General features: G+C 38.5%; 1 protein-coding gene across 21 annotated transcripts in view; it reads left to right on the top strand.

Moving 5' to 3' along the window:
* SLMAP (sarcolemma associated protein) overlaps positions 1 to 11,603 on the top strand; it is a 78,941-nt gene extending 67,338 nt beyond the window's left edge. For 16 of the 21 annotated variants that reach the window (XM_062500871.1, XM_062500872.1, XM_062500878.1 and 13 more), the window contains 5 exons: positions 354 to 674; positions 1,485 to 1,602; positions 1,914 to 2,085; positions 3,491 to 3,625; positions 8,183 to 11,603. In XM_062500871.1, coding sequence (XP_062356855.1) covers positions 354 to 674; positions 1,485 to 1,602; positions 1,914 to 2,085; positions 3,491 to 3,625; positions 8,183 to 8,272 — 836 coding nt within the window. In that variant the 3' untranslated portion in view covers positions 8,273 to 11,603. Of the gene's footprint in view, positions 1 to 353; positions 675 to 1,484; positions 1,603 to 1,913; positions 2,086 to 3,490; positions 3,626 to 7,087; positions 7,178 to 8,182 lie in introns of all 21 variants that reach the window. The other 5 variants (XM_062500876.1, XM_062500875.1, XM_062500892.1 and 2 more) reach the window with 1 other exon arrangement.
* Positions 11,604 to 12,884: the final 1,281 nt, after the last annotated feature.

Genomic DNA, 12,884 nt, shown 5'->3' with positions numbered 1-12,884 from the left:
GTCCTTGAAAACCTCAATGTCCTTGTCCTCTTAATACTTGTTTTGCTTAGAGTGATGTTGGATCTAAATTTTGTTTTAAGATTTTGGAAAGTTGCTTTGGTATCACACACACTACACAGCCTTGTCTAAGAAAGCTTTGTCCAGACAAAAATTTTGTTTCTATTGACTTTATTACTTGGCCCACATACTTGCCTCTTTAAGGCTACAGCATTTGACAGGATAAATACATTTTTTCAGTTGCATTAGGCTTCTTAGTCCTGTTAAATATCAACGTGTTGAGAAAGGGATGTAAGGTTTTTAGTTTTTTGTAAATACAATTTGAAAAAATATTAATGTGAATGTCTACTTTCCAGCTCAGTTGCGAAGGTTACAAGAAGAAATTGAGACTCTTCGCAAGGAAAAGGAGAATGAAATTTCAAGCACTCGAAATGAACTAGTCAGTGCTCAAAATGAGATTCTGTCACTTCAAAAAGTAGCAGAAAAAGCAGCATCAGAACGGGACACAGATATTTCTGCATTGCAAACTGAGCTGCAGACGGTGCGAGCGGAGCTTGAGCGGTGGAGGAAAGATGCCTCAGATTATGAAAAAGAAGTTGTTAATCTGCAAGCCAGTTTTCAGCTCAAATGCCAGCAGTGTGAGCAGCAGCAGCAGGAGGAGGCCTCTCGCCTAAAAGGTACTTGTTTGGAAAGATGTCACAGTACATGACTACCAGAGCTCCTGCTCACTGTGCTGAATGCCAGTTACTCAAATCACTCTTTGTCCCTTTGTAGTCGTGGACTGTGTGTATGTGTGTATGCACACACGTGTATGTGTTTGTGTGTGTGTACCAAGGCTTGTGGTGTTAGAAAAGGTGTTTTGCATGCTTCATTTAACAGTTATTGTCAATTATGCCTAAATTAACTTAGGTACTCTTTGATATCAGTAGATCAAGTGTAATTCCACTTAGAAAAGATTGAAAACTTCTACGGTTTGAGGGATTCATACTGCCAAAAAATTACCAAGAGGACTTGTGTAACTACTCTGTAGTTTAAGGTGATTAAGTGGGAGCTCCTGACTTTCCAATTCTTCCAAAGTTTAACCAAATCTTATTGCTTTAAACATTCTTTTCCTTGTACAGAGGCATGGTATCTAGTGACTCTCTTGCTATTTTCAAGCCTTGGAAATTATCTTCTTCAAATATACTTTTTCTACCACTGTTTCTAATATACTAGAGCTGACCAATAGACTGTTTTCTACTCCTCTGTACATTAGAAAAAGCTTAAAGAAAAAAGTAACTTGCCTGGCACTGGGTCATAAACCTCATAACAGTAGAAGATAACTGTAATCTTTTACTGGTGCTCATGAGAGAATTCATGTGACATGGTTACACACAAATGTATTTCAAATTTGCAACTGATGCCAGCTTTTCCTCCATTTATTCAAGGTGTTCTTTGAAGCTGTCATTACATCATTTTACTTAATTGAATTAACTTATTAATTGCAGCTGAACTTGAAAAGTTGAAGGCAGAGTGGATTGCTCTGGAAGCTGAATGTGTTAAACTGAGGAAGGAAAATATTTCACTTACATCTGAACTTCAGCGACAAGAGAAGGAGCTTTCTAGGTAAGGGCACAATGGTTTATCTAGGAGGTACCAGAGCAGCTGAAATATTTTGGTGGTGGTGGTTTTTCCTCCCAAAAGAGATACTGAATATTAACTATGAACAACTAGCTGCGGACAAATATTTAAAAGCAGGACCATGACCAGCCTTTTGTGACAGCACTCTGTATAGGGAGACAATGGTTTGTTCTTTTATGATTGCTGTAAGCGGATAGTCACATATAAAAAACAATGTGTTCAGCTCTCAAGGGTGAAAAGTGTCTATTTGTGTAAATTTAAAATGCTTCAGGAATCAACTGGATTTTGTTTTTCAGCTCTCAGAAACAGAGTTTAGCATTAACCAGCGATTTAAGTGTTCTTGAAATGTCTCGAAAAGAGCTTGAAAATCAGATGGGATCTTTGAGAGAAAAACATCAGCGGGATGCAGCCAGTCTAAAAACACAACTCAGTGAAGCTGAGAGTCAAGCAAAAGATTTTCAGAAAGAGGTAACATGAAATATTTCCATTTTGTAAGAATGTAATACCCAATGACAGACCTTTTTAAACTAAATTAAAAGGGCAAGTTTTCTAGTAAAGAATTTTTTCTGAAGTGTATTGCAAGCAATTTAAATGGTAGCTGAGAAAATAAAAACTAGGAGTCAAATCAAAAAAGGAAGACTTCAGATAAACACACATGTTCTTTGAGAACTTCCTCAACTTTACTTACATGAATAACTAGTGAATTTACTTTTAAAATGTTCAGACAGGTAAATAATTATTCAGAGTCTTTCTGGACATCATGGTCCAGAGTTTCTTTAGCTGTTATGAGTCAAAGTTAATTCTTTTTTTTACAGTCTAATCTTCCCAGTTAGATTTGAACTCTTTTATTTGGCAATGGGACTACATATTCTTTATGAAGATCTCCTTTTATCTTAGTGGATTTGTAAGTGCATAGGGAAGAGCCAGCATTCTGGGCATGTATTTAATCTGCCTGGCTTCTGAAGACTGTGTCTGGAAGAAAGCAATAGTCTCCAACACTTACTTGCTTCTTCTTAGGAGCATTTTGAATGTTTCCCCAATAACTGCTCTTAGTTTCTTTAGCAGTTCTTTTGTTTGCTCTGTGGTTAATTCATCCATCTCACATTCCCTACAATTCTCAGAATCTGAAAATCCCAGTTGTGTTAATCTGTTTTGCAATCAGATCAGTATTTGTAAAGATGCCTCATCTTCTAAATTTGTGGTGAATGCCAGTACTGAAAGTCATTGTTTCTGTCCTTATTAAGCCCAGTCAGAAGGACTGCTAGAATAGAAAAAATGGAATGTGGGTTTGAAAAAGGAAAAACTACCCATTCTGTAGGAGCATGTCACATTGACTCAGTACTGTTTGTACTTGACCCACATTATGGCATGACAGTAACAAGGCATAATATTTTTTTCATCCCTGCCATGCCCTTACATTTGAATTTGCTGTGTGGGAAGAGGGTTTGATTTACTTCATAAAGAGTGTTGCCTTGTACACCTATTAGAGAGGTGTAGGTATGTAAGCTGCAGCCTAGGTCTAAGACCACTATTCAAATGTAAAGGACTCCTTGTTCCCCTATTTCTTGTTTCATCCTTGTAGTTTTTACAGTCCTTTCTGATATGATAATGAATAATTGGTATGAGAGATTAATTAAGGCTTTGCATTTACTTTGTATTTCCTTGGGTTTATTAGTCCTAGCCCTGCCAAGCTGGGCAAAAAATTTAGAAAAAAAGGAACTCTAAATTCTACCCTACTTTTATGAAGAGAGAGTGCCCTGATGCAAGGCGAGTTAGTCTGGGCACATGACAGAAAAGGGAGCTGTGTGCTAAGCAGAAGTCAGCATGTGCTGGGTGTCCAGGGGTCTACAGATTGTTCTCTCTTTGTCTTTAGTATGAAAGAACACAGACTGTGCTCTGCGAGCTGAAGGCCAAGTATGAGGTGGCTGAACAGCAAAACCAGTCACTCACTGAAGAGCTCAAACAATGTAAAGAAAACCTGAAGCTGCTGCAAGAAAAAGGAAACAATGTAAGTCTGTACCAAATGTGTGGGGAAGACAGGTTATGACAATGGCAATTCTGTTGACTGGGGGAATACAGATCAGTCAAATAGAAAAGGATGACTTCAAAAAAAAAAAAGCTGTGTACCATATTATGCAAAATTCCATTCTGGTCCTACCTGTGCAGATGTGCAGATTTGCAGATCATTTGCAGATCACTGCTACAATTATGCATTAAAGTTACATTTGCAGTTGCTTGGCAGTTTTAAGTGCACCCTTAGATACCTTCTCTCTTGAAAACATGTGGATTAAGTACTAGTGAACCAGAAATTAAGTAAAATTTTCTGATTTCAAAGGATGATACAGGGGTAAAAGGTGGCAAACCTGTATCTAAATGAACTGAGTAAACCTTTTCAAGCTGGTCTCATTTATTAGTATTTATTACAATGGATGTTCCCTCCTTACTCTTGCTCATGCTTCTTAACCATGGTTATTTCTGATGGGCTCATGCTTTAAACAGAACAGTTGAATTGTCCTTTCTATTCACTAGTGAAGTGTTTTTCAGTTTATTTGAGAGGTTGTAACATTAGAACTGAGCTCCCAACTAGAGGCAACTTTTTATTTTACTGAGATTCTGAAATCTTCCAAACATTAAGGGTGCAGCAGACACATTACATGGTGGTCGTAGCCTTATTTTAGGTCCCTTACTCCCCTGGGAGAGCTGGTTTTGTCTTCCTGTCCTGCCTCTGTGGCCAGTGCAGGGTGAACAGCTCCTGTAGTGCACAGTATAAAACAGGAGGATAATGAATGCTCTGTAACAGACATCAGCAAACTGTTTCTCTCACTACAAAGATAGTTTTACAGGTCCCATCCTCTAAATCAGCTGGCTGCTGTATGCCTAAAGTTTGTATGAATATCCTTGACATAATTAATTCCTGAATATAGACCTTGAACATTATGGAGCTGTCAAAGATGTAAAGAATTCAAAGCCTTTCTTACTTTCTTCAGCCATGTTTTCAGGAATATGATTTCATAATTCTTTTGGAACCTGATTCCTGCTTAGAATTTCTCTGCAGTGCTCAGATAATCCTGATTTACTTGACTTACTTAGAGCAGACGTCAAAAACAACCAGACTAAAACTCCCCCACATTTTAATAGAAGAGATCACACTGAATAAATAATTGTGAATGTGAGTTTTTCTGGTCTGTTAAGGACATTAACCTTAGTATCAAAATGATCAGTGGAAAAAGAAGAATAGTAAAGGGTTGAAATACTATGAAGGAAATTGGAGTACCTGATGAAAGTGGAAAAACTAAAAGGAAATTTTAGGGAGAATTAGAGGTGAGTATTTAAATGAAAGCAGAAACCACAGCAGTTGCCCAAGTCTGCTTGCAGAAGAGGAGTTAATTGTGACAGTTGAAACCCGGAGGTCAGGGTGTGATGAAGAGCATCCTCCATATAAGGGCAAACTCACTGCTCAGCAAACATTACTCACAGTCAGTAATGTAAAACATTTCCATCTTGGGGATTGTTCAAACATCATGGATACTGGGCTGAGTTCCAAGGTCAAATTTTTCAAGTACCATTGCCCCCTTATGCTGGAATCATTATCTGCTACCTCATTTCTGAGGACAGAAAGTGACTTCCCTCTGTGGGATTTGTTCCTTTTTGCAGCCCACATGTCTGAGTTTGCATATCTTCATATTCTAATAAAAGATGCACAGTTTTGTTGAAGCACCTAGTTCAATGCTCCTTGACAATAGGGAAATTTATTATGTATTGATAAGTTTGTGAGGGGGAAATCTAATCATTTGGAGGTGATCTCATTGAATGTGATGGATATTTATAATTTGTTTCATTTGCCAAGAATGTGTATAACTTACAAAAAAATCTATAAATTTGTTCAGTGAACCATCAAATGCTAGAAAAGACAAGGCTTCTGTACTCCATTTGGGATATCATATAAATATTAAGTTTTAATATTTAGGTTTTACTTTTAAAAGATTGCAGTGTTGTTTTTTAAACGCTTAGCGGTGTGGTGTACTCCTTGTTTGCATGCTTGTGCTCACTGGTTATTTCCTGAGGCGCTTTGCACAACAGATTTAATGATGTGAATGGTTTGAGAACATCAGCTGCTGTGGTTGATTTAAACCTCTGGCACTTTTTTGAACACTGCTGTGATTATTTCTGCCAACAGGCTTTCTGTGGGAAGGTGGCACTGTGATTCGTGGCACCTGTGACACAAAAATCATCTTGCATGAATAAGTCTTCAATAGTTACACATAATTTTTCTGTTAAATATTTGCCTTGATTGAAGAAATTTAATTGAACAAGACTAGAATGCCTTCTAATATTCCTGTGTTTTGAACCATATTGGAGGTTCTATAATAAGTGATACCTACAAATTCATAACAGGATGAGATTTTACTTACTAATCACAATGTTTTAGAGAAGTTAAGCACAAATTTATCATTTGTTTATTTATTTGACTGAACAAAATGAAGGTAGCTTCAGCACAAACAGGTTTAAAAATATTTGGCATGGCTTGACCTTAACCTCTGTGTGTCTTTGTGTGTGCACAAATATATAGAGTAGGATACAGAGAAAGCAGATGTCTTCCAAGGACAGCTTAAAAAGCATTTAGGTCCATTTTTGCTTTTAATTTTACATGCCACAGATAAAGGCTGTTCCATCTAGAATGTGCAGTAGCTTCCACAAATATAGAACATAGCTCAGAAAAAATGTGGATGGTTCTGAGGAGGCCATAAGCTGGATGAAACGTGCAGTCTGGCCAGCTGCTGGTTTGGCCCAGCTGCAGCATTTGATCAATTTTCAGAATTGCACTGGGTCACAAGGCTGCTGACCTGGCAGAGATGCTGAGCTTTGTGGTATGTCTGATAGAGATGTGCTTCTCTGCTTTTTAGTAACTGCGTGTGGATTGTACAGTCATGTTACAATCTCACGGAAATGTCTGAACTACTGGGTTTGCCTGTGAACATAGCTGTAATTGATTCACTAATGGAGGAAAAAAGATTGTTTTTCCGGAGGCTGGTGATGGAAAATGGAAAAAGCTAACTAGCAAGGAATGAAGAAATAGCTGAAAAATCTGATATTTGGTTTGAGTCTGTCTCTCAAGAAATCCAAATAGGATTTCCTCTTACTTAGAAAAACTGAAACCAACTGTAAATAAGATACAGGCAAATCAGTTTAACATTCATATTGTTTTCAAATGCTAAATTCCAAGTTGTGACAAGAAGTTTCTTGGAACATTTTCTGTTTACTTCCCTTTATTTTTTAACATCCCTGTTCATTTGAGTAGAATGGTGTACTAACTTTGTATACCAGATTAGATAATGCTGTAATGTGTTAGATGTCTTTAATACATTTCAATTAAAACAAAACTTACTGACTTATTTTCCCCTCTCTAAATCATCTTTACCTGATTGATTTATAGCACAAAGTGATTTTTAATATCCCTTCCCTTCTTTAGCCTACCATATTACAACCCGTCCCAGCCGTATTCATCTGCATAATCCTGGCTTTCCTGTATTGCTGTTACGGCCCATTGTGGTAGCGAAAGGTACAAGCACTACTGTTCAGTCAATCTATGTTTGTCCCTCTCACCTGTTTGTGCCATTTCTGTATCAAATAGTGCATGGTGAAATGCTCACAGGTATTTCTTTACCTGAAGCAAACCCTTCATTTAATATGCCATTCTGTTGACACTGACAAGCTGAGCAATCCACTAATCATTTAACATCTCAGTGATTTCTTTAATTCTGACAACTCACTGGTGCTTGAACGTGCCTCTTCTAACTCGGTCTCAGTTTGTCTTTAGCAAATGGGCTGCCTTTTGCACAATGCTAGGCTAGGGCTTGTAAGAAAACTTAATTACTTAATTAACTGAAAAATGAAGAGTTTGCCTCTAATAATAAAACTCAACAAGCTTTGGTTCCTATCTATGGACTAAGAAATTCCTCTCTGGCTCTAAACACTTTAATTTTTCTCACTATTGCTGATGGAAAGATGGAATAAAAAGACAAGAAATAGGTGGTTGGTTTGTATTCTGAACTCTCAGCTTGCATTTTCTCTTGTCTCTCAGTGTGTCCTCCTCTTAAAATGCCATTGTTGTCATGCAATGTTGTGACAGTCTGTTAAAAACGGTGTTGTTAGGATCTCCTACAAACTAAGTCACAGATCTGGATTTAAACGGTCAAAAGTTAAAGACGTACATAAACCTCTGTGTAGCCTTGACTTGGCTTGAGCAATGCTGTAAACATCTCAAGCCTTGGCATGTCCAGTGGCAGATTTCTGTGAGGTGTGTACAGTAACAAACCTGGAGATCCGGAGCTGCCCCAAGTCCTGCAGACAATCCTCAGTCACCAAGAGGTGCGGAGCTGCCTGTGCTAGAGGAGCGGGGTTTGCTGTGGTGCTCCAAGTCAGGACTAGCCTGCAGCAGGGCTCGTCACTAACATTGTAGTGATGCCTATCAACAGGTACTCAGGACTTGCAGGAACCACGAGGTAAACTGGTTAGTATGAATTAGAGCAAATATGATATTGATTTCTTTTTTCTCTCCACACAGAGACAATGGCCTTGGATGCCTGTGATGGCAGCTTTGGTTGCTGTAACAGCCGTGGTGCTGTACCCAGGCCTAACCAGAGCTTCTCCATGAGAACTGTTGTTGAATCCATACACCGTCCTCCCTTTAGAAGCTGGCAACATTCATATACTGAGGGAAAACAGATTAATTATCTTCCTTTTTACCTCTTAATACAGCACAGCTCTGCGTGAGAACAGCAGTAGGGTCATTTGCTTTAAATTGTATAAAATGTATCTGTCTATAAAGAGGGAATAAAATTGTGATTCATCATATTGTGAGCAATATTTTTGCTTACAACTTCATGCAAGTTTTAAATTAGTGTGTTGGGATTCTGAATACTATAATGGTGGCCGAAAGCAGGCTTCTTGGTACCAAATTATTTATAATGGCTAGGGTTGTGGACACTGACTTTGGAATCTGATTGCTAGACTTAAGAGGAAAATACTGATTTGGACATCCAAGCCAAGTAACCTTGCAGATACTTGGGAAACAGATGCAGTGTGCTCAGTGCCTTTCAGTATGATCTATTTTTTTTTTTTTTTTAAACTAGTGTATCGTTTTACTTGCTGTTAGTCACTGAGCTGTTGGGAACAAGGCTTAAGAAAACTTCTCTTACCACGCCTTTCGAAGGAAGCATATTTTTCTTTCATAAGGATTGCTTTATTAATGGGTTTTGGGAATAAATACAATTTATGTCCAGCCTTAAAGAGATAGAGATACTGATGGTGAAGACCAGCCTGAAGTATTTAGTGTGCGCGTGTGCGAGTGCAAGCATGTGTGTGTTCTTGAGTGAACTAAGGTGTTTCTGGGAGCAAGTACTTGGTCATTTGATGGACATAGTGCATTGATTCAACCTACGTTAACTTTAGTTTGAATGTAATTTATTAAATTTCATATATTTAAAGAGGTATGTTCTTTAAAAGTATGAATACCTTCTCACATATCACATGTATCAGTTTATTTTTTCAGTCATTTGATCCTTTCTGACTTGAGCTGGAGAAGCTCTTTAGAATAAGCTTTTGTGGACGTAACTTTATTAAGAGAACTGTTACAGTACGTCTGTGATCAGCTGAGAAAAATCTAGATACATAAAATACTGCGAGATTGGAATCATACCTGATGAAGTATTGTCAGGTGAAGATTTTAATTTGGTAGGAAAATTTTGTGGCTCATTATCACATGGCTGTAAGTATGATGCAGTGGTCCCCATTAAAAAGTTTATTTTCCTTATCTAAGTACTATAACTATTGCTATTTGCTGACTTTTGGTGGGAATCACTGTAGTTAGTGCTGAATTAAATGTAGACAGTAGTTGTCTTGTTCAGCTCAACACTTCTGTCAAAAACGTTTATTAAAGACTTAAATAATATGTTAAAGAATGGTAAAGTGAAATGGCTCTGCTACAGGAAACTTCAAAAGAGGGAGGTAATCTCAGCAATTCAATTGGCTTTAAAGAATATTATGGCAATCAACAGATAGTTTAAATATTTAAATAGAAATTTAGTATATAATTTACTTTGTGAGGTTTTAAGGGTCATTGTCCTTTAATTAAAGGTTCTATCTTACATTACATGGGATTTGCTAATGGGAGGATTATTAGTTGGAGAAAATAGTCCACAAGCGACTTGTAGAAAATAACAATTGTCATTTAGTTCATTCATTTCATCCTTTTCATCCTTTTCAGTTGCAGGAAGCCACCCAACCACAGAACACTCGTATGCCAGTGGTACTTAGTACCTCTTGTATATAGGTTATTGCAAATATTGTTCTGAAATGCTTAACTTCAGAATTACATTTTTTTAAGTAATTAATTGTTTTAAATCTATTTTGTAAAGATATAAAAATACAATAGAATTTCTGGAGTACAGATTAAACTATTTGCACTAACACACGTGATGTGCATGATTTAATAAAATAACTTTACTCTCCCTATGCATGTTTGAGTTGAATGTCATTTGAAAACAAGAGATTCATGCTAAGTTTCTTTTGCACTAGATATTGCCACAGTTACTAGGCACGATGTCTGCAGCATGTCCAGTAAGAGCAAAAGACTTCTTTTTACCTTTTATTTCACGTTTGTGCTAGTTTTAAGTTTTTGGTCTAGCTGATCCCTCAGTCTCTGGTTTTCAGAAGGAAGTGAGGTAGGAGGGAGTCATGGAAGGCTTGGGAGTGTATTGCCATGGAGGAGGAGAAGGTGTTGGAGCTGCAGGGTGGGTGTGTCCATGGCAGGGGTGGTGAGGAGGAGCTGTGGCTGCAGACCCCGGGCGGTACAGCAAAGCCCTGCTGGGGGAAGAGATCCTCGTGCTGCCTCCCCACCTCTTCAGCATCTCCAACTCCCTGTTTGTCCCTCTTTCAGCTGCTGTTTCCTTTGCAGTGGATTCCCTTCCCTCCTCCCTGCTGGTAGCCCGTGGAGGTGGTGTGAGGAGATGGAGCCTGGTGGAGCCAGGGGTCCTGCTGGCAGCAGGGAAGGGGGCAGGTTCCCTGGGGGCAGCTGGGGGAGCCTGCACCACACCAGTTCTGCCTGGGGCTTAATTTTGCCATTGTAATAAGAAAAAATTCTGTTTTCAGAAATCTTTAGAGCATCAGAGAGCTGCAGTTTGAGGCCCAACATGGTTGTATTAAAAGAGAAATATTGCATTATGTGCATGGATGCATATTTATATACACAGGTGCATAGTACACATTGCATGGGGGTTTGTGCTTCCAAGTATGTACTTGTACACTACAGGTATGTGGTTCCTTAATACAGTGCCTTTTCCAGGAATTCTTGACATATGCATGTTCAAAATGATGAGGAATGAGCTAAAATGCACAGTTCACTCTTCTGTTGTGAGAATCCCTGGAGAAGGGTTGGGTAACTGGGAAGCTGCTGTTCTTCAGTACTTTGATACTAAAACACCACGTGGAGTTATTTTGCAAGGACTCCTTGCACAAGCCTTTCTGGGGTTTTATTGCTTTTTTTTTTTTTTAATGGTAAATGTGTGTGCTCTTTTACATGCATGTTTAGGTTCTTTCTTTTGTGAGGCTTGATTAGTTAAGCCTTGGAGTTGCTATACCAAGCAGCTTTTCACACGTGTGAGATGCTCCACTTGTAAAAAAAGTGCTCTGAGCTTGCACTGACATTTGAGGTTTTAAAAAGGTTCCTCATAGTAGCAAAGTTAGTCAGAGAGTTGTTTTATCAGTTGCTAGTTCAATTTGGAAGATTTAGTATAAATCTTAGAATAATTGAACACTTCTTCAGATTTGTTCTGGTGTCTTGAGTGAGGCACCTTTTTTTAAATTCTAAAAGAATTTACCTACATGGGGACTAAAATAGCAGGCCTTTTATTTAAAAATATAAATATGTGAAAAATACAGTGTGATTTTCCTGTTCCTTGTAGCTGAATTAAATGTGTTCTTCCAGAGTCTTTGCCTCATCCTTTTTGCAGAATGTCTGGATTTTTTGGTGCTAAATGGAAAATTGTGAGCCTGCACAATATATTGTGAAAATTCTCATAACAGTGAGAATTAGTATCAGATGACTGATAGCTGAAGCAAAGGTAATCATTCACCTGTGCATGTATTTTTGGGGTTATTTTTCTAGTCAAGTTTTCTGAAGTATGTTATCTGTTCCAATTTTCTGTGTGCTTTATGTAAGATTTTGAATGTTTCCTGCCTTAATCCATAGGGTTCTGCCACTTGCAAGAATCTTCAGCTTGAATCTTTTTTCCATGACAAATCCACTGCCAAATGCATTCCACCAGCAGCATCTGAGTGCTTTAAAACACCAGGTCACCACTATGGCTTTTGGGAAGCCACTGTCCTTTGCACTGGCTCTGCAAGTGGGGCTGGCCGGGTTTCACCAGGGGCCTTTTCTCTCCTCTGGCTCTTCATCCATCATTAGTGTTTCATTAGCAGCTGTCTCAAGATTTTGAGTCTCCATTAATAATAGCAACTGATCATATAACAGAATTAGAAGCCATATTCTTTCCTTCTCTCTTGCATATACCTCTGAGTCTGTTTGAAGGGTGATTGCTTCCTGCAAACAGCTGCATTGAATTCCCCAGATCCAGCTGATTTGCTCATCCCAGTCCCTCTTTGCACATGCTTATGAACACAGAATTTATCTTTCTTCTCTGGTGGGGAATTGGGCGGCAGTACAGGGAATTATTTCCTGGCCTTCCTGGGTTTTTACTTTGTACCAACTTGTTGAAAGTGAGCAGAGGTTTGTCCAGCAGAGGCAAGTTCTTCTGCTTGGAAGAGAGGAGCTGCAGTCATTCCTGCTTAAAAGCTGGATGCTACCAAGTGTCTGACTAGACTCCCAGCAGTAAAAGGTAAATCAGTAATTGAAACACAGGTTTTGATGGGAAGGGACATTAGAGGCTCAAGTTCCCATTTGTAAAGGTAAGGGGAATTTATCAGTAATCTGGATATCATAAAACTTCTGTCTGATTTCATCAACAGCAGCAGAATGTCAAGCAGTTCAGCATTTGTTAGAAAAAAAAAAGAATTCTTGCTTTAAGAACTTCAGATAAAATACCAGTCACCTCTCTAGGTAAGATACATGAGCAACTACTGTTCCCTCCAAAAAAAACTCCAAACCAGTCCCCCGACCCTGTGTTCGAGTTCATCTTGCATTGGCTTCCAAAAATTGAACTCCAGTACATCTCTCTTGGAGGGTGTTCTTTTGCCACAACTGTTGTCCT

Source organism: Cinclus cinclus, chromosome 12, assembly GCF_963662255.1.
Source record: "Cinclus cinclus chromosome 12, bCinCin1.1, whole genome shotgun sequence".
In the NCBI taxonomy this organism is placed as follows: domain Eukaryota; kingdom Metazoa; phylum Chordata; class Aves; order Passeriformes; family Cinclidae; genus Cinclus; species Cinclus cinclus.
The sequence above is the reverse complement of the archived record's forward strand: the minus strand, read 5'-3'. Positions and strand labels throughout refer to the sequence as shown.